The sequence below is a fragment of the Coregonus clupeaformis genome, unplaced genomic scaffold (genome assembly GCF_020615455.1).
Source record: "Coregonus clupeaformis isolate EN_2021a unplaced genomic scaffold, ASM2061545v1 scaf0238, whole genome shotgun sequence".
NCBI lineage: Eukaryota > Metazoa > Chordata > Actinopteri > Salmoniformes > Salmonidae > Coregonus > Coregonus clupeaformis.
The window spans coordinates 58,651-86,362 of NW_025533693.1; the positions used below are offsets into that span (position 1 = coordinate 58,651).

The window sequence follows — 27,712 nt, forward strand, 5'->3', positions numbered from 1 at the left end:
CGGGTAGGCTGTTTGGAGTGTTTATCCGACTGGATTAAAAAAAAATCATGTCCCCCCCACTTCTAAAACCAAAGTTGCGCCTCTGATATAACACAACTTTTTTTTGTGAGAAAACCATCAGTAGAGTTGAAAATGTGATGGAAACCTTTAACTTGTAGGCAAAAAAAATGTTTTCGGTAGGTGGGAATTTAACCGCAAAAGGTATTTTTATGTGCACTATGTCATCATGCGCATACTTTTATCTGCAACATGTCAATTTGATGGAAACATCTCTGGTGGGAAAATGTGCATATTGTTTTTATGCAGATTTTAGAATATTCACATGAAAATCTAAGCGAATTGGATGGAAACCTAGCTCATGATAGATATGAATTAGTATAATAACAAACAGGACATAAAAAACATGACATAAGGGAAAATTGGCATGGTAAACAGGCAGAATGGCAAGCTCCTTTACCTGATCTCAGTGTCTTAAAAAGGCAAAAGTTACAAAATAAAAACATTAGCTAGCAAAATTGCATATTCATAAAAGATCTACATGTTTTCCTGCATTGTATTATTCTTGTGCAAAAGAGAAAAAAAGCCCTCTGAGCCTTCTGCCTGATACCTGGTTCACCAAAAAGATGGGCAATGACTTGCTACAAGTCAGAAGGGGTGCAGGTGCAGAAGCCTGCCAATAACTGCCTCCCTCTTTTCTTGAGTAGGCCGCTGTGTGTGTGGAGTGTCCAAGTCCAGACAGAGGGGCTGAAGGTTTTTGACCAGACCAGATGAATGGGCAGATGGAGCCACCCACCAGGGCACTAGCAGTTAGAAGGTGTATGCGAAGCAGGGCGAGAGCGGGGCTGAAGAGGACTTTGGTTGGTGTGGTTGTCTCGGAGGAGCTTCTTGCCCTCTTCCTCCTTCATGAAGAGCTCCACCATGAGGAGCTTCTCCTTGTGGATCTGCAGACTGATGTCCTTGGGGATGTCTGGGATCAGCCAGTCAACAAAGTCACTCATCAGCATCACCACATTCTAGAAGGAGAAAAGATGGTATAGATTGAGGCATTTCTTTCACAATACCTTCAATAAAATTCCAAAAACAGTCATTCAAAAGGATATGACAAAATGCTTTCAGCATAAAAAGATTGAACCCTCAATGACTCATATGTTTGTTTTTGTGTAGGCATCTGACCTGAAATACAATGACAAAGGCCAGCCGGCAAGCCAGTATAGCCCAGAACTCCTTGGAGAGGTCATAGGGGGTGTTGGACCATGGTGTCTCTCTGTAGTCCTTGTATCTGGAGTGGGGATAGAATTGGCTAAATTATTTAATATAAAATGACAACGCATCCAACCAGTATGATAGACTTCACACACATTCTCATGATGTAACACCTATTTGAAACAAGGCACAGTGTCGTCCCCCACCAAAGATGCAGCGCTCCCACTTGGGCCAATTAGTGGCAACAATTCAAACGGGAGAGGCTATTCGGACACACCTGGTGCCCAAATTGATGATGTATGTCGCGCAACTGAGAGTCGAGTGGAGACGAATGGATTCGGTTGAGTCAGTGAAGTTGCTGGATATTGGCGGGAACTGTAAACACGCTGTCGTACACGTCGGTCCAGAGCATCCCAAACAAGCTCAATGGGTGACATGTCTGGTGAGTATGCAGGCCATGGAAGAACTGGGACATTTTCATCTTCCAGGAATGGTGTACAGGTCCTTGCGACATGGGGCCGTGTATTATCATGCTGAAACATGAGTTGATGGCGGCGGATGAATGGCACAACAATGGGCCTCAGGATCTCGTCACGGTCTCTCTGTGCATTCAAATTGCCATAGATAAAATGCAATTGTGTTCATTGTCCGTAGCTTATGCCTGCCCATACCATAACCCCACCGCCACCATGGGGCACTCTGCTCACAACGTTGACATCAGCAAACCGCTCGCCCACACGACGCCATACACACTGTCTGCCATCTGCCCGGTACAGTTGAAACTGGGATTCATCCGTGAAGAGCACACTTCTGCAGCGTGCCAGTGGCCATCGAAGGTGAGCATTTGCCCACTGAAGTCGGTTACGACGCTGAACTGCAGTCAGGTCAAGGCCCTGGCGAGGACTACGAGCACGCAAATGAGCTTCCCTGAGACGGTTTCTTTTGTTGTATCTTTCAAGGATTGTTGTATCTTTGAATTGTTGTATCTTTCAAGGAATTTATGTAATCCATCACAAGACAGATTATTACAGGTGTCTGTAATTACATTTGGCCCTCTGTGGGGCCTTATCACATGTAAAATATTTGAAATAATGAAAAACAATAATAGAATGACAAAGCTGTAAAACATTATCCTAAACCATCAACTTAGTGAATACCATTGGTGTTTAATATGAGGGTTTCAGCATGATCCCTTTTTATTATACATTTTATTTATTTTACTATGTCAATATGTACACTATATATACAAACTTATGTGGACACCTTCAAATTAGTGGATTCGGCTACTTCAGCCACACCTGTTGCTGACAGGTGTATAAAATCGAGCACACAGCCATGCAATCTCCATAGACAAACATTGGCAGTAGAATGGCCTTACTGAAGAGCTCAGTGACTTTCAACGTGGCACCGTCATAGGATGCAACCGTTCCAACAAGTCAGTTTGTCAAATTTCTGCCCTGCTAGAGCTGCCCCGGTCAACTGTAAGTGGTGTTATTGTGAAGTGGAAACGTCTAGGAGCAACAACGGCTCAGCCACAAAGTGGTAGGTCTCACAAGCTCACAGAACGGGACCGCCGTGTGCTGAAGCGCGTAAAAATTGTCTGTCCTCGGTTGCAACACTCACTTTCCAAGTTTCAAACTGCCTCTGGAAGCAATGTCAGCACAATAACTGTTCATCGGAGCTTCATGAAATGGGTTTCCATGGCCGAGCAGCCGCACACAAGCCTAAGATCACCATGTGCAATGCCAAGCATCGGCTGGAGTGGTGTAAACCTCGCCGTCATTGGACTCTGGAGCAGTGGAAACGCGTTCTCTGGAGTGATGAATCACGCATCACCATCTGGCAGTCCGACTGACAAATCTGGGTTTGGCGGATGCCAGGAGAACGCTACCTGCCCGAAACTGTAAAGTTTAGTGGATGAGGAATAATGGTCTGGGGCTGTTTTTCATGGTTCAGGCTATGCCCCTTAGTTCCAGTGAAGGGAAATCTTAACGCTACAGCATACAATTACATTATAGACGATTCTGTGCTTCCAACTTTGTGGCAACAGTTTGGGGAAGGCCCTTTCCTGTTTCAGCATGAAAGCGCGGTCCATACAGAAATTGTTTGTCGAGCGCTGTGGAAGAACTTGACTGGCCTGCACAGAGCCCTGACCTCAACCCCATCGAACACCTTTGGGATGAATTGGAATGCCGACTGCGAGCCAGGCCTAATCGCCCAACACCAGTGCCCGACCTCACTAATGCGCTTGTGGCTGAATGGAAGCAAGTGCCCGCAGCAATGTTCCAACATCTAGTGGAAAGCCTTCCCAGAAGAGTGGAGGCTGTTATAGCAGCAAAGCGGGGACCAACTCCATATTAATGCCCATGATCTTGGAATGAGATGTTCGACATTTTGGTCATGTAGTGCATTTGTTGTCAATGTTTTGTCGACAAACTGGTGACAGTTGTGAAAAAAGTCAATAGTTGGAAGAGTTGCAGAGTTCATTGAAAATAATGCCATTGTTGATTAGATGCTTTTGAGATTAATTAGGCAATTTTTCTCTTGAACCATATGGTTTATCTAATAGAAACTCATTGACAATATGGACACATATAAAAATAATAAAGTTATTCAAGTAGAAATGACAAAAGTTACCATAGATTGCCATAGATTCTGTTAAATTGCCCAAATTATTGAAGACTCCGGTTACTTTGGTAAATTACCGTTAGCTTTGGTCAATAGCGGCCATGTTGTTTTAATTACTAAGTCTGGAAAATATTGCGTTGAGATCTTTCATGCAAGTTTCATGCAGATCGATCATACAGTGCCAGAGGAGTAGCGTTTTTAGTGTTTTTCATTCAAAATGGCGGAGAATCCATCATGGTGGATCTTACAGGTCGCTGAGGCAAAATTGTTCCTTGTGAAGAGGGGGACCTATGTAGCGAATTTCATGACATTATGTCAAACAGAGTGAGGAGCGTGACCTTTCAAAGCTGTCATTTTCAATCGCTTATTATAGCGCCACCATCTGGCCAATCAGTGTAATTGTGTAAATGTCGGACCTCTATGGCAAGACATCATTCACCCAAGTTTCGTCAAAATTGGGCCAGTGGTGTCTGAGATATCGTGTGTGACGTATGTACGTACGCACACACGTATGGACGGAGACAGATTCATAGTCCCCTTCCCGATTTCATCGTGGGGGGCAATAATATTTGGATTGTCTTACCTGCATATCTGCACTTCATACCCCAGGTGCATTGGCTGCAGAGGAGCAGTGCCAGGCTGGAAGTCACTGACGTTGAAGTAGGACAGAGTGTGGTTGACAAAGCCATGCATGGAGCCATCAGGGCTGTACATGTACTGGTAGACTAGTCGAGGGATGAAGTCAGACGTAAAGGAAATCACAAACGCCTGGAGAGAGCAGACAGAGGAGAGGGGAGAGGTGTTATGAGCAAAATTATCTTAAAATGTCCACTAATGCAAATTACAAAATGTCAACATAGTATAATCTTGATGACAGACCTGGAAATAATGAGCACTTTAAATGTTTTTATTAATGTGAAGGTATGCACTTACATTTACAATGACTGCTACTTTGCTGAGCCCTCTCAGAAGATTATACCAGATGCCTGAGAGAAAAAATAAGATATGGAGATATGCCCAAAACACCAATAACTGGGTAGACAAGTGGGCTTTATAACATGTACCTACTTTAATAAAAAATGGTAGATGCAATGGTTGATTCATTGGTTAAAAGAAATGTACAATGGTCACACCATAAATGTGCACCGCCAGAAAAACATAAACAAAAATAAATGTATATCCCACTGAATGGATATAATGATAAGGGGTTTAAGGATCATTAGATTTTACTGCATTATTTTATGATAAAAATGTATTGCATTCAAACCAAATAGCCACAGTATTTGGTCAATGTCAGAGACTGACTCAATGACGTAATCACACAAACAAGACCAAAACATTTGTGAGGGACCTGTGTTTTCAGATGGGAAACTCCTGCTACCTATTTCAATTTAGTATCTATCATGTAGGGTCAATCCTGGGAATCTCCAATTAAGTCAAATTCAATTTGAAAAGTCGAAGAAATTAGGTAAAAAAAGTCCCTTTTATTATAGCATCAATAGACCAGTGCTGTTAAAGTGTGTAGATGGAAACTTACCAATGTCTTTTGCTCTGGCTGCGATGGGCCTCCTGACCTCTGTGACAAACTTCTTAGCATCCAGACGGATCTCGATGATGTTATTGAGCAGAGCAAAGAGTGGCGCCAAGGGAAAGGAGGCCACAAACAGGGTCACCATCCCAAACTGGATGACTGCGAGTTAAAAAACAAAACTGATATATTCAAATGGACATTATAACCACAAGGAGATCAACACAAAGCATGCTGGGTAGACTAGATCTCAAATTAGATAACTGGAGCACGGGTATAGAGGGAAGTTGTAAAGAGGAGCACAGAGCATGTCTGAAATGAAGCCTATAATCATCTCCTTCTAATACCAGACTATGCTAGATAACCTTTTACATTTTTTACATTTAAATTCACAGTACATACTACAAAGAGAACACATGAGAGATGAACATGTCTTAGCAAAAATGAATCAGATGGTGGAATGAGGACACACCATGTTTCTGCACTTGCTTTCAGATGGCCACAGTCAGAAACCTTACTGAAATGTACTGGGTAAAACTTGCAGAGATTCAAGCAACAACAAAAAAAAGGCCCACTTCACAGTCTGAATGGGTTCAAACACTCTGGCCTTTTGTGCCTGTGTGCAGGTTTCATGTCTGCTGCATCCATATATTAATTCTAGCTGGTTTTCAGTTGAGTACCCTTGAAAAAGCCACTTAAACAGGCATGCCTACCAACCTAAAGATGGACTGAATCTTTGAGTCAGTGTAGATGGGACTGTATGCCACAGCAATTTAACAGTGCTTCTATAGCTGCTACCCGGAGATTAACCATTTCTAGTTGATAAAGTTGTACAGTATAACTAGTATAACTAATAACTAGACAGATTGAACTAACCCTGGAATCATCACCTCAATCCTTCTTTATGGCGTCTATGCATCACGGTATGGTGTGGTGTGCCAGGGTATGGTCATGGAACTGCATTATAAACACTTTAGCTCAAAACACTGTGACTGAATTCCATACAGTAATTATTCAAGGTTTATCCACTGCACAGATAGTGAGAGGGAGCAGTAAGATTGTAGTAGTATCAGTATGTTATGGCACAGATGTACAGATGTTTGAGGTTTCCCCCATCTCCATCTTACACAATGTGTCTTTTCAATGAACATGCTTTAGAGATTGTCCAGTTATTCAGTCTGATGCTGCAATTATGAAAGAAGCCACTGATAAAGACATATAAGGACTAAAGTAAAATCAGGTCAACTGAATCCACTTATGCTGATTACATGGGCATTATAGACGGAACGGTTCTCTGCTTCTCCACTGAATATTATCTCATGCAGAGAATATGCATTTCAGAAAGGGTTCCACATCAGAGGTTTTACAACTAATCAGGATCTAATACTGTGAGTGGCATGAAATAACATTTCTTATCATTAAATCAAATGTCATGCTATGCTGTCGATAAAGGGATTACTGCGTAAAGAGCAGTGGTTACTGAGGATAACATTTTATTGCTTGCTATTTCCAGTAATCAATAACATTTAACAAAGTTGCCAATTTCATACAAACATGGTTGTCATCCCTGCACAAAAAACCCACAAAGACCTGACCTCAATAGCAAGAGCTTAAAACCAATAATTTGTCAACTAATGTACACACTACTGGTCAGTATGTGGTGCACAGTACATTTGAAGTAATTAATTGGCAGTAATTAGTTGACCTTAAAAAGGGAAATGCCAATGCTTATCACATCCCTAGAATGGAATAAGATCTCTATGATCCTTTGCTCCAAATCTCTACTGACGGCACACTGCAGTAGTTCATTTTCCTTCTGTCTCATGTGATAAGGAGCATTTGGAATAGGGTGGGCTGAGGGCGGCTGATCCTCAGTAAGCTGTCAGGAGCTTTACATGATGTGCAGAGAGACAGACTGACATATGACTCACTCATCTCCATGTACTCTGGGCTGAGGCCCACAAAGGGACCCAGGAAGTGGTCCTTCTCATGGCGCTGTAGGGTCATGTTATAGTCCTCCTGCTGCTGAGAGTCCATTTCAGACCTCCGACGCCTGATCAGCTTCTTTATTTTACTGTAGTGAGCAGAGAAAATAAATGGTATTAATATGAGTCTAGCCCTGAGCATCTTTATTTTAATGCTTGTGTGCTTGCGTGTGTGTGTGTGTGCCTGCATGCATGTGTGTGTGTGTGTGAGAGTGAGTGGGTGCGTGTGTGATTATGTCCTAGTTTCATCCAGACAGTTTGGCGCCTGTTCTGTACTGTACTTACGGGATGCCGATTTCAAACAGGTTGTTCTGGATGAGCTGTTTGCCCAGCATGGTGATGCAGAGCTGAATACACAGCTCCATCAGGCAACCTGCGTGGGCACACTGGTGTGCAGACGAGACAGCAGTCAAACCAGTCAGACACACAGATAACAGAGGTAATCTCAATCTAACAGGTTGGAAGGGCTAGCCTATAATTGTTATACTTCTGTTTTCTCTGATAGGTTGGTTAGCTTTGATGTTATCTACAATGCCAACTGTCTTTAGGATAGGGCTCAAGGGCACCAGGCCTGGAACCTATATGACTGCCCTGGGATACCTATAACGGATCTTTCCCCTGTTATTTTGTAAACAAGGGAGGGTTATAACCATTACAGCATATGGTAATATTTTCATTGATTATCCAGCATTGCGTCATGAAGGATTTATAATTTTTTGGTCAGCATTCTGGTCAATGTTTAAAAATAAATAATAAAGATGAACACAGTTGATTACCTCCTCCATCCTGTATGACCCGATAACATACACATAGTCCCCAGGACGCCCAACCATTCTGTGGACATTCAGGTTGAAAAAAGGTAACATTCATTGGCCACTGTATCTGTAAGAAGTGTAAATCACACTACAATACAAATGATTAAACATACTTGGGTTTTATGGTGAAAGTATCTATGGCAAATATCTGTTTAGATATTTGAGTTGTGAAGAGGCTTATTAGTCAAATAGAGTAGAGGAGAGTTTAACCTGCCCCTGAAGAAGGCCAGGTAGACGATGGGGGTGAAGGCGTTGGCAAACTTCAGAACAAAGGTCTTGAAAATCAGCCTCTCCTCAAAACTCTTGTCAGTCTTTGGCACCTCTGAGAATACAAACACAATGAGTCACCTGATTGATAAAAAACTGGAGAGGTTTCAGTGATCAAGGGGGTTATAATCTGTAGCTTTTGTAGCCGACACCGAAAAGTAGTTGAGGAAGGTAGTTAAAAATGTAATAAAACAATTTGAAATACAGTCAATACAGGTAGCACTCGCGGATAGACTGCAGGGCCTAATACAGGGTGAGCTTGGCTAATATGATACAGTTGTGTGATCACAGCATCCTTTTCATATTTAAGGGACTAACCAAGAAGAGTGAGCCAGCGAGCTAAGGCACCGTAGACCTCATCCATGATGATGATCATCACTAGGTTGATGACAGCAGCGGTGCCCTTGACAGTTGCCCGGATGTTGGAGCGAGCCGTGAGATTGGAGCTCATGTGTAAGGCAGCCCTGATGGAGATTCTGTACAGGATGACCCCGAACACTATGGCAAAGGTCACACCAACCTGCAGAGGAGGCAAGAGAAGACAACCTTCGACTTCATGAGCTGTTTATGGCCAGGCTCCACACCCTAATAGGGATAATTTGTTTCTCTTAATCATATCACAAATCAACTTTTACCAGTTGAATGTAAACACAAATAAAATGCTTTTTTGTATTAAAATGTTTCTGAAATAGTCTTAAAATATGCAAATTAGGCTATATATATCTCATTAAATATGCACATATTTTCATATAATGCTAATTATTTTTTCTGGACACTGGATGAAGTCAGCCTAAATATTTTTGTTTCATTTTGTCAAGACACTCCAGGAGCGGACTTGTCCAGAGCAGATTGTGGATAAATACGCTTTTCATCATTCAATCTGTAAAATACTAAAGACAGCATAGCAACAATTCCCTCTGGGCAAGTCTGGAGAATATATCTAAGGATAACCACACCACATTTGGTGAATGCAGATGCTTCTGAAGCTGAGAAAAATATGTTGATGTGTGGGAAGAGTCGGACTTTCCGGAAATGGCAGTTAAAGACAAGTACACTGAATTAAGATTACTTGCTGTATAACTCTGATGATAGAGCTAAATGTGCGCAATTGTTTTGCATGGAATAATCGGACATTTGTAGTTCTGACTATGCTCAATAGGTGATGATATTAAAACCAAATAGTTATAGGCTAACATTTATTTAACAATCCCTTAAAATCGGCAAGTAGTTGTCAATGATTTTAGCAGAGCTGGGTCTCCCCACTTAGTGACTTTTTATTGAAAATAACCTATCCACCTCATTTTCGAACATTGCTATGGGTACAGCCAAACAAAGGAAGTGATGGATTCCGACTTCTGCTTTACTTCCCTACTGCAGTGCGCAGGTGGCAAACTTGCCAGTGTAAATTATTTGAAGGAATCAATTTATACAGCATAAAAGTATAAGCGTAAGTGTATTAAGTGTAATTTTATATTTATTTTGTTCAAGTTCGCTAACGTTAGCTAGACCTACTAGTTCTGTTGTGTTAACGTTAGTTGTGTTGTGTCAGAGTTAACGGCCAGTTACCAAGCCAATAATGATAACTATAATGATAAACTATAGGCTAACTATAAAACGTTGGTGAGCATCCACTCCAGAGGAAGTTTATCATTCTACAGTCCTACACCTGTCAATCAACTGATCAACGCATCCTACTGCACACTGCCTATTAAGTTGGTAAAACAAGACCATTCAGTGCTTTCAGGGTGTGTTCATTGTCACAGTGACAACTGCAAATAATACTTCAATGTACAATGAAAAATTTAGTAACTTGTATTTAAATGTAGCAATTCAACAACAAACGCTGTTTAGCCTGCGCCTCTTTTACAGTATGTCATTGCCTCGTTGCTCAAGTGGTTTTCAAGTGATTTCAATTTTTCTAACGGTTGTCAAGTCCTTTGGGTCTTCTTTTTCAGTGATCATCTCTCTGTCCTGTACAACTATTTGCAATGCATCAGTGCAACAATGTTATCATAACTGGCCAAAAGTGATCACACCAATGCACTTTCGCTCTTCAACTTTCCCCGACATGCATTTTCTATGCTGTACACTCTTAGAAAAAAGTAGAACCATACAGGGTTCTTCGGTTTGTCCCAATAGGGGAACCCTTTTTGGTGCTAGGTAGAACCCTTTGCAGAGGGTTCTATCTAGAACTGTCTATGCAGGATTCTTTAAAGAACCCCCTGTATATGGTTCTACATAGAACCCTCTATAAAGGGTTCTCGGCTTTTATCTTTGGAGGGTTCTTCCTAGAACCCTCTATGAACGGTTCCACCAGCCTTATTAGCATTTAAAATGTCATTATTTATGACAGTACATTACATACAGTATATCATAAGGCCTTTCTTTGAGGGCCTAGTTATACCCTAACACAGTGGTGTTAGGAATCTCCTGGTTTACAGGCCACATCAGGCATGCAAGCCACATTATGATGGCTTACAAAGTGATGTGTAATTCCTATTGGAGTTCAGCCAGCGTTAGGATATCCAACTAGTGGAATTGTTAATAACCCACAACCTACATTCAGAATAACTGCCAGGATAAGGGAGATTGAACACAGACTACCTCAATCATCTAAACTGGAACAAACAACTCAGTAAGGGGTACAATAAATACAAATACTAACAGTTTGGATTAGTTTAGAAAACTATATTTATTTTTGTGTAGCATACAATTAAATAAACCAATCAATGTGGTCCTCTGTAGCTCAATTGGTAGAGCATGGCACTTGTAACGCCAGGGTAGTGGGTTCGATCCCCAGGACCACCCATAAGAAAAAATGTATGCACACATGACTGTAAGTCACTTTGGATAAAAGCGTCTGCTAAATGTTATTATTATTAGTATTAGTATTATTAATGTACATGCAAAAACACAAATATTACAGTAAAACAAACAATTCTGAAAATATCCCTGCAATAGAGCATGCTGGGAAATATTATATATGGTTCTATGTAGAACCCTTCTTGCCTTCCAAAGAATCCTTCTTACCTTCCAAAGAATCATCTAAGACACCTGTCTTCCAAAAATGGTTCTTAGGATGTTAAAGGTTCTAGGGAGAACCCGTTGCCTTACAAAGGGTTACTCTGACCAAACCTGTGGCATATAGCCTATTGCGCACAGGAACAGATGGAAGAGAGAGGCTATTGATGTGTAGAGTAAGAAGCTAAATATTATCTAGATATTAGGCCATTCATTAGCTAAATATTGAAGAGCAAGAAAAAACATGATGAAATGGCAGATCTGTAGTGCGTTCCTTCAGGCTGCGCTCTGTGGTTGTCAGGCACTCAAAGCTCCACTATTGATTAGGCCTAGGCTTCCGTCTTTAAACAAGATAATTATTATACCTGGGCTACAACACAGTGCAATGAGGAATTTATTATTGTCACGTTCGTTGAAGGACGGGTCAGACCAAGGCGCAGCGTGATATACATACATGTTTATTTAAACTTAATAAACACTCGACAAAACAAGAAACGAAATGTGAAGTCCAAGGTACACAAACAACATACCTCACACGGAACAAGATCCCACAACCCACTAGTGCCAATAGGCTGCCTAAGTATGGTCCCCAATCAGAGACAACGAGCGACAGCTGCCTCTGATTGGGAACCACACAGGCCAACATAGATCTATACATACTAGACTGTACAACATGAACAAACACAGCAAGGAAAATACACACCCTGACTCAACATACAAGCGTCCTCTGAGTCAGGGCGTGACAATTATTGTTATCAAGTGAGTCCACAATTATTGGCCCTAGGCTGTAAATTTGAATAACCGCTCAAACATCCTGTTTTCTTTCATGCCAAAATAACTGCATAGGTCTACACCCTAGGCCTGATTATGCAACCATTTGGATCAGTTTGGGTCTATTCTCCAGAAAGGTCCAGAAAGGTACGTTAGCCGGCCAATCATATGGTGTATTTTGTCAGGATGTAGCCTATCGTGTTAGGCCTACTATAGGAAAATATGGGCTTCTCCTTTCCAACTCCCCGCCCGTTCTTAATGCTTTAGCCTATTTTACATTCAGCAAGCAAGAGCAAGCATGCATCTGTCCTCCAATAGGCTATTAGTAGGCTAAAGAAAATCAGTTGAAATACACTGAACAAAAATATAAACGCAACATGTAAAATGTTGGTCCCATGTTTCATGAGCTGAAATAAAAGATCCCCAGAAATGTTCCATATGCACAAAAAGCTTATTTCTCTGAAATGTTGTGCACAAATTTGTTTACATCCCTGTTAATGAGCATTTCTCCTCTGCCAAGATAATCCATCCACCTGACAGGTGTGGCATATCAAGAAGCTGATTAAACAGTATGATTATTACACAGGTGCACCTTGTGCTGTGGACAATAAAAAGGCCATTCTAAAATGTGCAGTTTTGTCACACAACACAATGCCACAGATGTCTCAAGTTTTGAGGGAGCATGCAATTGGCATGATGACTGCAGGAATATCCACCAGAGCTGTTGCCAGATAATTGAATGTTAATTTCTCTACCATAAGCCACCTCAAATCTCTTTTAGAGAATTTGGCAGTATGTCCAACCAGCCTCACAACCGCAGACCACATGTATGGTGTCATGTGGGCGAGCGGTTTGCTGATGTCAACATTGTGAACAGAGTAACCCTATGGTGGCAGTGGGGTTATGGTATGGGCAGGCATAAGCTACGGACAACGAACACAATTGCATTATATCTATGGCAATTTGAATGCACAGAGATACCGTGACGAGATCATGAGGCCCATTGTAGTGCCATTCATTTGCCGCCATCACCTCATGTTGCAGCATGATAATGCACGGCCCCACGTCGCAAGGATCTGTACACAATTCCTGGAAGCTGAAAATGTTTGAATTCTTACATGGCCTGCATACTCACCAGACATGTCTCCCATTGAGCACGTTTGGGATGCTCTGGATTGACGTGTAAGACAGCGTGTTCCAGTTCCCACCAATATCCAGCAACTTCGCACAGCCATTGAAGAGGAGTGGGACAACATTCCACAGGCCACAATCAACGGCCTGATCAACTCTATGCAAAGGAGATGTGTCACGCTGCATGAGGCAAATGTTGGTCAATCCCGATACTGACTGGTTTTCTGATCCACGCCCCTACCTTTTTATTAAGGTATCTGTGACCAACAGAAGCATGTCTGTATTACCAGTCAGTGAATATAACCGTCAATTTCCACAATTAATTATGTATTATTTTTTCAGATAACGAAATCGTAGCCTACACTATGTGCACTCCCGAGGCTGCGTTTGCCCTCCCTCCCAGTCCCCAGGTATGCAGCTCGAAAAGCTACCCTTTTGTTTCAGTTTTTTAGGGACAAGAAATGTATGCTACCTAGGCTACAACAACACAATGTAATGAAGAATATTATAATTTTTTTCAAGTGAGTACACAACTCCAGTCTAGGCTGTAAACTGCAGTGAATAGCCTAGGTCATTTGAATAACCGCTCCAAAGCCTGGCGTTTTGGATGCTTGATTGGGAAACCATTTGGATTAGATATGGGTTTTTTCTCAGCAGTTTAGCCTACATGGTCCAGGCACATTAGCAGGCCAGTAATATGGTGTATTTTGTCAGTATGTATCAGCTAACAGAATCATGCTAATGCAGGGATTTCTAGTGGAAAACATGAATTATGATAATGCACGAGCGGAGAGGAAGTTGTATCCATAGTTTCCGTGTTTGGCTTCCATGTTTTAAAAGCGTTTGAAAATGAGTTGGATAGTGGTTTTAGCTATATTTTTATAGAAACGATGTATGCCTTATGACCTTTTTAACCATTGTAGCACAGTTTCTATGTTCATAAGGATAATAAGAAAATATGTCAAAATTCTTGAATAGCCTATGGGAAAAGTGTAAAAATTTGTATTAGCATCAGTAGGCTAAGTGACTGAAATGCATCAGAAAAGTATTGGAAAATTCAGGAAAACGTCAGGAAAGCTCATCCGGTAGGCTATATACAGGTAACTGCAAAAATGATGAAAACACCAACATAAAGTGTCTTAATAGGGCGTTGGCCCACCACGAGCCAGAACAGTGCACCCTGGCATAGATTCTACAAGTGTCTGAAACTCCATTGGAGGGATGCGACACCATTCTTCCATGATCATTTCCATCATTTGGTGATTTGTTGATTGTGGTGGAAAACCCTGTCACAGGTGCTGCTCCAGAATCTCCCATGTGTTCAATTGGGTTGAGATCTGGTGACGGAGACGTCCATATGGCATATGGTTTACATCGTTTTCATACTCAGCAAACCATTGAGTGACCACTTGTGCCCTGTGGATGGGGGCATTGTCATCCTAAGGGGGCACAGCCATGGTAGCCAAAATAATGGCCTGCCCAGCATTTTTATACGTGACCCTAAGCATGATGGAATGTTAATTGCTTAATTCAATCAGGAATCACACCTGTGTGGAAGCACCTGCTTTCAATATACTTTGTGTCCCTCATTTACTCCCTAATTTACCTGTAGGCCTAATTGTGCGTGTGCACAGAAGATCTGCATTGCTTTCAATTGCTAGACCGATGATCATGAGCACTCACCTCAACTTAGCTAACATTTCCCAGCCTAATTGTGTAACCAAATATTCAAACAGAGATTCAGTGAAAACAAAAATCAGACATTGAATAGTTTATCAAGACGAGTTCCCGTGCTTGTCTCAAGGCAGCACAATGCCGTGGTCCCAATCAAAACAGTGCTGAAATTACCATCTAGTTGACCACACACGGCAACTGCTTTACATTTATTATAACGGTTGGATGACTTTGGGAATTTCACGTAACCACGGCTCTATGAACTAAGCGACGCGTTCAGTTGACTACATTTTTTTTTTACACCATCACAGCAGCGCAAAACATTTGGGGCTTACCCAAAGTCATTCAGGGCTAAAGCCCTGAAATCCCGGTCCTAGTGACGTCCCTGGATCTAATACCACAGACTAACAAGATATGTGGGCCCTGGGCACATCAACTTACCATAAAAAGCATAATGAAAAGGCCAGTCAAATATGCTGGTGCACGGTCTGTACATGTCAGTTTCACTTTTTCATCCTGAAACAGAGTAATTAATACACAATCAGGTGAGAAATAAGAGCAAACATAAAGAAGCAAACAAGCAGTAGTATCCATCTGACGGCGATCGTGACCTCAGCAGTGATTGCTTATGCTGACACGGCCATTTCCAAACAAGCCAGAGTGACTCTCGCCCCGAGCAGACTGACGCCGCTCCAACCAAGCACACATAATGGGAGCGAAACCGTGCGGTCAAATCGCATTTCAATGTGTATACGTTTTTTTTTTTTTTTAAGAGGGTCAGCGACTTCAGACAGTGTTTCCAGATGAGCAAGACAATGTAATGACCCCTTCGTGGTCTGATGACAAAGGAGCTGACATGCATGAACTGCAGTTTTGCTGCTGAACAGAGGAAGCCAGACAGAAACAACCACCCTGGCATGTGCTGATATCCAACCTGTGCTAACTGTTGTTATACAGCAGTAAATAGAGACAGTGAAGGTTGTTCAGCTTATAGACTGCAGAGCATCTAAGACTAATAAAAGAGTTGATAGGAGTATCTGAGGGTGGGGGTATGGGTTGTGGACAACTCCAGGATACGTTACATTTTAGAGGAGAAGATGAGATGTGCATGTGGATACAGTGACAGTAGAATTTAGGTCATCTATATAGGAGTCCAACTTCAGATTGGAATTCTTAGGTGACATTAAAGTTCTGGACTGTGGCTAATATGTTTAACTTTACAATAGTGGAGTTCACGTGAGGCGACAAATTCCATGTGTTACGTTACAGTGCCTTTACTCATAGTGCATGCGTGTTTGCGAAAGGGAAATGTCGCCCAGAGAATAGAGAGAGGGGAGAAGCAGTCTGTGTGCTTCCATTAGGATGATTCCAGCCCCCATCTTCGCACCAGCGAAACAGACAATTGATGCAGAAAAATAATAGACAGAGTAACACTGAACACATTAATTATCCAAAGGAAAAGTCCATATTGAAAGAGATGGACAACACAACATAAATAATCTTCAATAATTAATTTATTCTATGCATGGAAGCATACATAGAATAAATAAATAATTGAATATTATTTATGGTGTTTTTGACAGCCCACCAAGAGGCACATGAGGGATCGGAAAAGGCCTACCTTGGGAGACATATCCTGTTTCTTCAGGGTCTTCTGCATGACTTTGATCTCATACTCAGCCCTATGGTGGCCCTAGGGGGGACAGATACACATTAATAAACATGCTCGTCCAGCGGTATCACCTTAGCGGTATCAACACATTTTCCTCAAGATGGAGGAACTGACATCATCCAGGTCAAATGGCGTTTTTACCAGTTGTCAAGTACATAGCAGATGACAGAGTTTTTAGTGTGGGTGTTGCTAAGTGTTTCAGCTCAGCGCGGCGGGGTACAGCTAAGTGTTTCAGCTCAGCGCGGCGGGGTACAGCTAAGTGTTTCAGCTCAGCGCGGCGGGGTACAGCTAAGTGTTTCAGCTCAGCGCGGCGGGTACAGCTAAGTGTTTCAGCTCAGCGCGGCGGGGTACAGCTAAGTGTTTCAGCTCAGCGCGGCGGGGTACAGCTAAGTGTTTCAGCTCAGCGCGGCGGGGTACAGCTAAGTGTTTCAGCTCAGCGCGGCGGGGTACAGCTAAGTGTTTCAGCTCAGCGCGGCGGGGTACACCAACATTTCTAGCATACAGGAGGAAATGTGTGACAGAACAATGTGGGTACAGTATCAGTAAGAGGGGATGCAGGCTTTCAAATATGAGTTTGGCATTCATGCATTTGGAAATATTTACTTTACCCTCATTCTGATAAAGACACCTATTAGAATACCTCTACAGGTGACATTAATTATCTTGCCGGTCTTCTTAACAACCTTAACCCCATCTACCAGTAAACAGAAACCACTGCATGTCACTTTATATTAAACAGAAGACAGCCCATAACTGTGCGAGCAGACAGAAACAGAGGAGGTAAAGCAAGTGTCTTTTAACCATCTCTGACATGCAAAGAGCCGATGGAGAACCACAGCAGTCAGTCATGAAGAACAGTTTACCAGACACCCTGGTGGTAAGGCAGGTATGAGGTAAGCAACTGTCAACTCTGCTACCATCAGTAGGTGCTGCCTAGTGCCTAAACGAAAAAATATATATAATGCTGAGGACAGGGGATGTTAAGAAGCACTTTAGTGAGAGAGAAAGAGAGAGAGAGAGAGAGAAAGAGACAAAGAAAGAGAGAGAGCGCGATAGAGAGGGAGAGACGCAGACGACAGACAGATGGTAAGAGAGAGAACAGATATTCCTTTTATATCTAGACAAAAAAACACCTTCTTTATACTGCCTCTTCTTTATATCTAAAAAAGGGTGTGGGTAAAAAACGTGCTACATTAAATTCTGCCTCAAGACCTAGTCATCGTTGCGGTATTTTCTTTATTTTATCTCGTATTTCTTGTGTTTTTATTTGTGATTTGATGTTGTCTATATTGTTACTTTCATCACTACACTGTTGGGAAAGAGCTCACAAGTAAGCATTTCACTGTACTGTTTTACATCCGTTGTATCACGTGGCAAATAAACGTTGAAACTTGAAATGATGGCCAGATCACCACTAGCCTACTCCCACCCCTCAAAGTGGCAAATAAGGGACTGTTTGAAAGGGGGGTCATATAAACATTGACTTATTCTATTTTAGAGATAACATACCATGAATTCTGTCTGAAATAGATAAGTGTCAGAGTGAGGGAGAGTGTTATAAACCTTGTCCGGGGAAGTTGGTTAGTATTGAGTAACAGCAGCTGCAGAGGAAGCTGCTAGAAAATTAAGTTAATAAATAAATAAAATATATTTCAAACCTTGTGCGCCTGCTTCAGGAACCACCATAATATAAAACATAAAAAACATGATTAAGAGAATAAATCATTTTTCATTGTTTATTGTATCAGATATTCATGTCCAAATTGGCCAAACAGGTTCCAAAGCAAGGGCATAGGCTCACCTCTTCCTCTTCAAAGCCAGTCAAATCCCAGATGTAATTGAGTCTCATTTGCCTTCTCTTCCAGTGCTCCATGAACATGGCAGCTGGGAAATAAAACACAACCCATCCTTAAAATCAGTCCCTCCAGGATTTTGGGATCAAAATTTGTTTAGCAAAATCAACAATTTCCTGCATATTATGCGTAGTCTCGAAAACCAGACACTAGGCAACAGTGTCTAGGGTCTGGTTTCAACGATGGACTCTTTTGGCATAGAGGAACTACGTCACTGCCTATGTCACTACTCTATCCGGGGTGGGTCCTCTTCAGACAGAAACTCTCCCAACAAATCACAAGGCAGACATGCCAGAACGTCGCGATTCAAAACCAAAGTTTGAAGGCAAACCTTTGCAGTGGTTTTAGTAAAGGTAGTTAATGCAAACTAGCCACTTGCGAAATGCACTCATTAAAAGTAACTTCTGATCTCCATCTTGCTAGCTACTATTTTGTATTTTATTCAAGTGGATAGAGTACTGACTGATGTCGGCAGTGTTGAAGTTCCTCTATGCCAGGGGTATTCAACCTTTTCTTGCCCAGGGATCCCCTCCCAGGCAAACCGGCGGCCCAGGGATCCCAATCATACGTTAGCAAAAAATAAAAGAATATGGCAAGGAGAAGTAATCAACATTTAAAAATAGTTTTTCATTATTTTGACCTCCCCACATAATTGGAAGAGAAAGCGTAAACTAACATAGCCCATAAGCTAGAAAGGTATCTCGAAACTCCTAAGAGCAGCTGTTTAAACAAAGGTTAGCAATGTGTTGGCAAAAATGTATGTCTAAGTCAAGAAAGCTTCCTAGCAGCCAGTTGCACTTGCCACACTGGTAGCCTATTCACGGGTGTTTTTTTAAAGCCTATGTCAGATACTCCAGTGAGTGTAATTGGCTCCAATTAGTGTAATTTGCTCAATTTTAGGAGTTGAGCCATAAAGTTGACATAATTAGAAATAAGATATTCTCCTCCTTTCTGCTGTAGGCATGTAATAAAAAAAAATCATTTATTCTGTTGTTGCTAGCGATACATTGGGGAAAAATTGCAGACCCCCTGCAGTACTTTCGCAGACTCCTGGTTGAATACCCCTGCTCTATGCCAAAAGAGTCCAACATTGAAACCAGACCCTAGTCACTGCCTAGGGTCTGGTTTTCGAGACTACTATGCAAGGGCTTGCAAATTTGACCAATTACTGCACTATTACCACATAAAACAGTCAAATCACTGCAATATTATCCCATTAAAACTGACGGATCACCGCACTACAAAGAGGACTCGCAATTTCAACCAATCACGACACATTTACCGCATAATATGGTTCAATCAAGTCACGTCAAAATGTTTCCCTCATCAGCGCACGTGTGACAAATTGGACAACGTTTTTGCATATTGCAATGAACAATATCAGAATTGCAGCAGTAAAATCAAGCATTTCTGCCCACAAGTATAATTTTTTTTATCACCACGAAATCCTGGAGTGACTGCTTAATGACTACAGTACGAGAAAGACATAGCAAAGTGAATGGACCAGGGTTTATACTTCAAATGCAGTATATTAAAAAAGATAAACATCTCTAAAACGCAAACAGGTTATGATCTTATCTCCTCCTAAAATAGGAAGCTAAAATCCAAACCATTACTACAATTTTAACTCAAAAGACGGTCTTATAATGGCAACTGACACTGGTCTCCCTGTGACTCTGCACAGCCTGGTCTCATAGACTAGACATAACATAGTAAATGTAAATCCGGGACACTCAAATTAGTATGATATGCTACGTTTGGTATGGTTACATAAGACAGATGGTTTTTTAAGGCAAAAATGAAAGCAGGGTGGGACCTGGCTGAGACCTGGTTGCCCTGCAGGACTCTGCCTGGTCCTGTGGTCTGTAGCAGATGGGATTGTTTTATTGGCAGAAGATGGGAGAGAACATGGGAGGGACGGCTCACCCCAGAGGGCCATGAAGATGGAGAAGAAGACGGTGGCCGGGTTGTCAAAAAGATGGCTGGCCCTGGCCGTGCCACATGCGGTCTTCAGCTTCCAGTAGCTGCAAGCGCGGTCACACAGTGGGCACATGGTGATGTTGTTTCTCGGATCACAAATCTCCATGCTGCGTGGGAGAAAAACATTAGTGGAACGCCTCAGTAAAAGAGATCTAACCATAATGATCAGCATCAACTCAGTTACCAGTTTTAGAGGTTATAGAGTCCAACAGCAAACGAGGAATGCAATAATGTAATAGTGAAATATTCTAGGGCAGGGCTCTCCAACCCTGTTCCAGGGGCCTTGTTTATCAAAGGTGCGTGCGCACACAAATACTAAATCTTGCCTGCGCCACTTCCCGCAAAGGTTGTTATTTATCAAATGTTGAACTTGACAGGAAAGTGTGCATATCTCCACACAAATCTCAGACCATGCATATGCACAACTTCTAGTGGTTGATCAACTGTATTGCAAGCAAATGTTGTCATTTTGGGGGAAATGGAGGTGGTTGATGAACAGTAATTATAATGATGGTAAGCTAATAAAAACATAGGTCTACTGATAAAACGGATGTATTTGCCGTTGGTAAGAAGATCGCATAGCAGCATTTATTTACCGCTACACAACAAATATTAGCCTACAATTTATCCATCGCTCATTCAATAGCCAACCATGCTCGAAAGTAAATAGAATGGTAGCCTATGACGGTATGGGTAGGCTACAGTATTGCTGTGCGATAGGAGCACGACATAATGGCCTATTTCATCTCAGAGCCTATACCAAGGCAGGAGATATGAACGGGAGATAGAAACACAATCATGTATTGATAAACAAAATACTGAACAACAATATGTATTTTGTATAGAAGTGTTGGCTGTAGGCAGCATTTCCTTTTAAATTGTTCAATAGACAATCAATCTTGTAGAATGCCAGTGTTTTGCACTCGGTATAGGCAGCATTCATTTTTTGTTTAAAAAAGTTACTGCAAAAACATACTGCCCACACCTCTACAGAAATGTCATCAAATTTGCCATTGCACTTTCTTTTATAAACTGTCATGGTCCAGTTCCAACATCTCCAGCAAATCAGGGCATTTTTGGTACCATAAAAGGTGAATAGAGGGCGTTTTCTAGGCGGGGTTGTAACGCTCGTTAACGAGCGCAGAAATACAGTATGGCTCTGATTTATCAATGAAAACATGCGTATATGTTGCATACAACAGTTTGTTGAGCATGCAAATCCTAGACTCCACAGACGCCAGAATCTAGTGAGAAATGTATGCACGGTTGACAAATGAGGCCCCTGGAGAGCTACCGTACTGTAGGTTCACTCCAACCCTAATCTAGCGCACCGGATTCTAATAATTAGCTGGTTGATAAGCTGAATCAGGTTCGTTACAACTGCGGTTGGAGCAAAAACCTACAGGATGATAGCTCTCCAGGGAATGTCCTGAAGGGATATGTGATCATAAAATTGGTCTGCCACCCACTCGTTCTGCTCTAGATAGACTGTTTGTGTTGTGGCAATAACCACAGGAGCATTGGTTTAGGGCCAAGATGACACACTGTCCTAACTGGTAGAGTCTCTTAACTCAGGCCAGCAGACTGAGAAGATAAAAGGCAGGTAGGGACGCTTATAGATACAGTGAGGGAAAAAAGTATTTGATCCCCTGCTGATTTTGTACGTTTGCCCACTGACAAAGAAATGATCAGTCTATAATTTTAATGATAGGTTTATTTGAACAGTGAGAGACAGAATAACAACAAAAAAATCCAGAAAAACGCATGTCAAAAATGTTATAAATTGATTTGCATTTTAATGAGGGAAATAAGTATTTGACCCCCTCTCAATCAGAAAGATTTCTAGCTCCCAGGTGTCTTTTATACAGGTAATGAGCTGAGATTAGGAGCACACTCTTAAAGGGAGTGCTCCTAATCTCAGCTTGTTACCTGGATAAAAGATACCTGTCCACAGAAGCAATCAATCAATCAGATTCCAAACTCTCCACCATGGCCAAGACCAAAGAGCTCTCCAAGGATGTCAGGGACAAGATTGTAGACCTACACAAGACTGGAATGGGCTACAAGACCATCGCCAAGCAGCTTGGTGAGAAGGTGACAACAGTTGGTGCGATTATTCGCAAATGGAAGAAACACAAAATAACTGTCAATCTCCCTCGGCCTGGGGCTCCATGCAAGATCTCACCTCGTGGAGTTGCAATGATCATGAGAATGGTGAGGAATCAGCCCAAAACTACACCGGAGGATCTTGTCAATGATCTCAAGGCAGCTGGGACCATAGTCACCAAGAAAACAATTGGTAACACACTACGCCGTGAAGGACTGAAATCCTGCAGCGCCGGGGGCGCTGTTGGAAGCCAAGGATGTAGCACGCGTCTCCCTATCGCTCCTGAGTTAGTGACCAAATTTATATATTTAACTTTGCAAAACTGCATACATTTCTGTTTGCCCAGGCGTCTGAAGAGACCCATAAACAACTCAGTTCAAGTTTAATAAATTTAAATTCGTAATGACATCAACCCGACCAAAAACAGAGTCTGCAAGAGCAGGCCGCAACAAGCCTGCAACTTCTCCCGACTCACCCCCGCCATCGAACGCTACCAATGCCGGCCCCACGGAAACACTGACTGTGGAGATGCTACAATCCGTGATAGGCACCCTCAAAGCCGACATTTTCGGAAAAATTGACTGTCTCTCTACCAACCTCAGGTCAGAGATATCAACGATCAAAGACGAGCTTAAAAATCTATCGAGAGTATACAGAATAAGCTCGACGCACATGGGGTGACTTTATCGGATTTGGAGCGAGGGGCTACAGACCACGGCACTCGCATTAGCGAGCTAGAGGCTAGCGTCGGCTCATTGACAACTAGGGTGGCATTCCTCGATAATAGATGCGAAGATATGGAAAGTAGAATGCGGAGGAACAACATTCGTCTATTGGGAATACCGGAGGGAGTGGAGGGCCCAAGACCCACGGAGTACATGGCCCAGCTACTTCAGGAGCTGCTCGGGCTAGAGGAGAAGCCATTGCTAGACCGGGCTCACCGCACTCTGCGTAGCCGACCCAGGGATGGAGAACCCCCACGACCATTTGTCATCAGGGTGCATTTCTTTCACGTCCGCAACGACATACTGAGAAGATCGGGAGAAGCATCCCCTCTTCTACATAAGGGTAAAAGAGTCTCGATATTTGCGGACTACACAACAGCTGTGGCTAAGAGGCGGGCTAGCTTTGGAGCTGTGAAACGCCAACTACACACCTGCCCGGGCGTGAAGTTCGGCCTCATCTACCCTGCGGTTTTGAGACTGACTTTACCGGACGGTTCCATGCATAGATTCGAGGACCCGGCTATAGCGGCAGATTTCATCAACAAGAACGTGAAAGCGGCTGTTGTACCGCATGGTTTGTAACAAATGGTTGGCTAGCTGGTCTTCCTAGCAGGCTAGTTAGCAGGCCGAATGGGTGACTAACGAAGCCATCTCTGCTGGGTTCATCGACATATGAATGTCATTCTCTTCTTTATCTTTTTATTTCCAGCCCAGGTTTGCCGCCTCTAATGCCAATATCTGGGGGTCTGCATGGCTGTTTCAGTCTGATCATTTACCATCTGCGTCGAGGTTAAACCTCTCTTAATTGAGGATAGTTTTCCTTAGACTCTATTGGGGACCATTCTATTCATGTTTGGCTTACTCTAGTTAAATGGTCACTAATCTTAGGTAGCACAGAGTAAGAGTTATCATGCTTAGCTCTAAACTTTCTTCGTATTTAGGGTTTTGCTTGCATCTCATTTGGGGAGATGCTTCGGCAAGGGCGGGTGTGAGGGAAGGGTTTGTTCATGTATATAGTTTGTATATGTTTTTGTGCCTCTTCGTTTGTCTTTGTTTTTTACATTTGCGCTTTTAGGTTCAACTAAGATCTTCAGTTTACATTGTACCTTGTCCTTTACACATCCTCTCTCTCTCTTAAGATATGACTCAGCCTAGTGTAGCCCATACTGCTGGAGGGAATGGCTTTAATTTTATTACTTGGAACTGCAGGGGCATAAATAACCCAGTTAAACGTAGTAAGGTGCTACACCATCTTCATCATTTGAAAGCTCACATCATCTTTCTCCAAGAAACTCATCTGAAGGTATCACAACACTCAAGTCTTAGGTGCAGATGGGTGGGTCAGGTGTTCCATTCCTCATTTCAGAGTAAGGCGAGAGGGGTGGCTATTTTACTTCACAGATCGGTACCTTTTACATGTTCTAAGGTGATCGCAGATCCCCATGGTAGATATATAATTGTCAGTGGTAGGCTGCTCAATACAAAGGTTCTTCTTGTTAATATCTATGCTCCTAATTGGGACAACGGTGATTTTTTCAAATCGGTTTTCTCTACACTCCCAGATATGTCCACCCATATGTTGATTTTAGGAGGTGACTTTAACTGTTGGTTAGACCCACAATTGGATCGATCCTCCACTAAACCTACCACCCTATCAACCTCAGCTAGAGTTGTTCGAACCTTTATGTCTGAATTCGCAGTCTCAGATCCTTGGAGAATGGTTAATCCAGCTGGGAAAGCATACTCTTTTTTCTCATCGGTTCACCACACTTTTACGCGCATAGACTACTTCCTTGTTGATGACCGGCTCCTCCACTCCATAACTTCATGTTCATATAACCCAATTGTTGTATCTGACCACGCCCCTGTTACTATGGAAGTAGCATTTCAAAATGTTGACAATCAGCGACCGCCTTGGCGACTAAAAACCCAACTGCTCAGTAATGAACACTTTGTCAACTTTGTTTTGAGTCAAATCGACTTTTTCATGATTACAAATAGAACCCCAAACATCTCTGCGTCTACTCTCTGGGAAACTTTGAAAGCTTATATCAGAGGTGAAATTATCTCCTACACCGCACATGAGAACAAATTGAAAAGGAATAGGTTATCTATGCTAACACGCTGTATTGCCCAATTAGATGACATTTATGCCGTTTCACCATCCCCAGATATTTATAAGGAACGTTTAACTCTGCAAGCAGAATTTGACACACTATTAACAGACCAGGTTACTGAAATGCTTGTCAAGTCTAGGAGCACTTACTATGAACAAGGAGAGAAAGCCAGTAAATTATTAGCTCACAAGTTACGTCAACAATCATCATCATCTCAGATTACAAAAATTCGTACATCATCTGGGATATCATTAGATCCTGGGGGATCAATGAGGAGTTCAAGAGATTTTACCAGTCTCTATATACCTCTGAAAGTAAAGCGGATACACTGGAATTGGATAATTTCTTCCACTCACTATCTGTGCCTTCGGTCGGCCGGGATTTGGTAAAAAATTAGAGCAGCCGATCACTGTTGAAGAACTGTCTAACGCTGTCAAATCCCTTCAATCTGGGAGAAGCCCAGGGCCTGATGGCTACCCGACAGAGTTTTATAAAAAGTTTATCACCAAAATAGCCCCTATTCTAATTGAAATGTACAATGATGCATTTGTAAATGGTGCTCTCCCACATACTCTCACTCAAGCAACCATTTGTGTTATTCTTAAAAAAAACAAAGACCCTCTTGACTGTGCATCATACCGTCCAATTAGCCTGCTAAATGTGGACTATAAAATTCTAGCCAAAATTCTGGCAACGCGGCTAGAAACAGTCCTCCCATCAATTATCTCTCCGGATCAAACAGGATTTATAAAAAATAGACACTCATTCTCCAATCTCCGAAGATTATTTAATATTATATACAATCCTTCTGTCAACAATACCTCTGAAGCCATTATATCCCTGGACGCGGAGAAAGCGTTTGATCGGGTGGAATGGAAATACCTTTTTACACTCTAAATAAATTTGGCTTTGGCTCCAAATTCATGACCTGGATAAAACTTCTGTACTCATCCCCCAAGCCTCTGTCAGGACTAATAACACTCAATCAGATCGCTTCCCTCTGCAAAGATCGACACGTCAGGGTTGCCCTTTAAGTCCCTTACTGTTTGCCCTCGCCATAGAGCCACTTGCAATAGCACTTCGCTCCAACCCCCTCATCAAAGGCATAGTCAGATACGGGCACGAACACAAACTGTCTTTATATGCAGATGATTTATTAATATACACATCCAATCTTTCTGTCTCTGTCCCTGCTGCCCTTGCCACTTTCGCATCCTTCGGTCACATATCAGGGTATAAACTAAATCTCAGTAAAAGTGAATTGATGCCACTTAACATGGCTGCAAAAAAATCCCCTTTACATAACTTGCCATTTAAAATAGCACACAGCAGTTTTATTTATCTCGGGGTACATGTCACAATTAGGTTTGAAAACCTTTTTCAAGCCAACTTTGCTCCTCTCTTAACCCGTACTAAGGACGATTTGGAACGGTGGTCTTTGCTACACCTCTCCTTAGTTGCTAGAATTAACTCTATTAAAATGAATACTCTCCCTAAATTCTTATACCTCTATCAGTGCCTTCCAATATTTCTACCCAATACATTTTTCAAAAAGATCGACGGCCTAATTCTACCCTTTATATGGGACAAAAAGCCTCCTAGGATGCGAAAACAGCTCTTGCAGAGGCCCAAACCAGACGGCGGTCTAGCTCTACCAGATTTCAGATTCTATTATTGGGCCGCTAACCTTAGGATCATTCAGTACTGGTTGCAGAGCAGAGTAATATTCCCACCCCCAACTTGGCTGGAGATGGAGGCTGCCTCGTCTACACCGGCATCACTGTCTTCCCTCGCTCACTCCTCTATTACAGGCCCTTACTCCTCCTTCACCAACAATACATGTGTCAAAACAACATTGAAGATCTGGAATCAATTTAGGCGCCACTTTGGGTTTCAAACAACCTCTTCCTTGGCTCCGGTAGCCTCAAACCCAGCTTTTCCCCCATCTATGATTGATGGTGCTTTCTCAACATGGTCTAATCTCGGTATTAAAAGATTCAGAGATCTGTATACTAACAATACATTTAGTACGTTTCAACAACTATCAGCTAAATTTGGTCTCCCCAGACATCATTTTTTTAGATTCTTACAAGTCCGGAGTTACATCCGCAGCATAGATCCAGGATTCCCCAACCTTTCTAGTGGAACACAGTTCGACACATTTCTCACCCCTCTTCCTAATCAGAAAGGCACAATGTCAATAATCTATAGTCAAATTTGCTCACTACAAGCCAT

General features: G+C 42.2%; 1 protein-coding gene across 3 annotated transcripts in view; it reads right to left on the reverse strand.

Annotated features, from left to right (window-relative positions):
• Positions 1 to 280: 280 nt before the first annotated feature.
• Positions 281 to 27,712, reverse strand: part of LOC121557679 (anoctamin-1) — a 52,781-nt gene continuing 25,349 nt past the window's right edge. For 2 of the 3 annotated variants that reach the window (XM_041871183.2, XM_041871181.2), the window contains exons 12-26: positions 20,475 to 20,635; positions 18,497 to 18,579; positions 18,354 to 18,362; positions 16,645 to 16,716; positions 15,465 to 15,539; positions 8,745 to 8,946; positions 8,370 to 8,481; positions 8,121 to 8,178; positions 7,630 to 7,730; positions 7,291 to 7,433; positions 5,369 to 5,521; positions 4,765 to 4,817; positions 4,415 to 4,599; positions 1,174 to 1,279; positions 281 to 1,013 (exon numbers count right to left, since the gene is read on the reverse strand). In XM_041871183.2, the coding sequence (XP_041727117.1) occupies positions 801 to 1,013; positions 1,174 to 1,279; positions 4,415 to 4,599; positions 4,765 to 4,817; positions 5,369 to 5,521; positions 7,291 to 7,433; positions 7,630 to 7,730; positions 8,121 to 8,178; positions 8,370 to 8,481; positions 8,745 to 8,946; positions 15,465 to 15,539; positions 16,645 to 16,716; positions 18,354 to 18,362; positions 18,497 to 18,579; positions 20,475 to 20,635 (1,726 nt within the window). In that variant the 3' untranslated portion in view covers positions 281 to 800. The remainder of the gene's footprint in view (positions 1,014 to 1,173; positions 1,280 to 4,414; positions 4,600 to 4,764; positions 4,818 to 5,368; positions 5,522 to 7,290; positions 7,434 to 7,629; positions 7,731 to 8,120; positions 8,179 to 8,369; positions 8,482 to 8,744; positions 8,947 to 15,464; positions 15,540 to 16,644; positions 16,717 to 18,353; positions 18,363 to 18,496; positions 18,580 to 20,474; positions 20,636 to 27,712) is intronic. The other variant, XM_041871182.2, reaches the window with a different exon arrangement.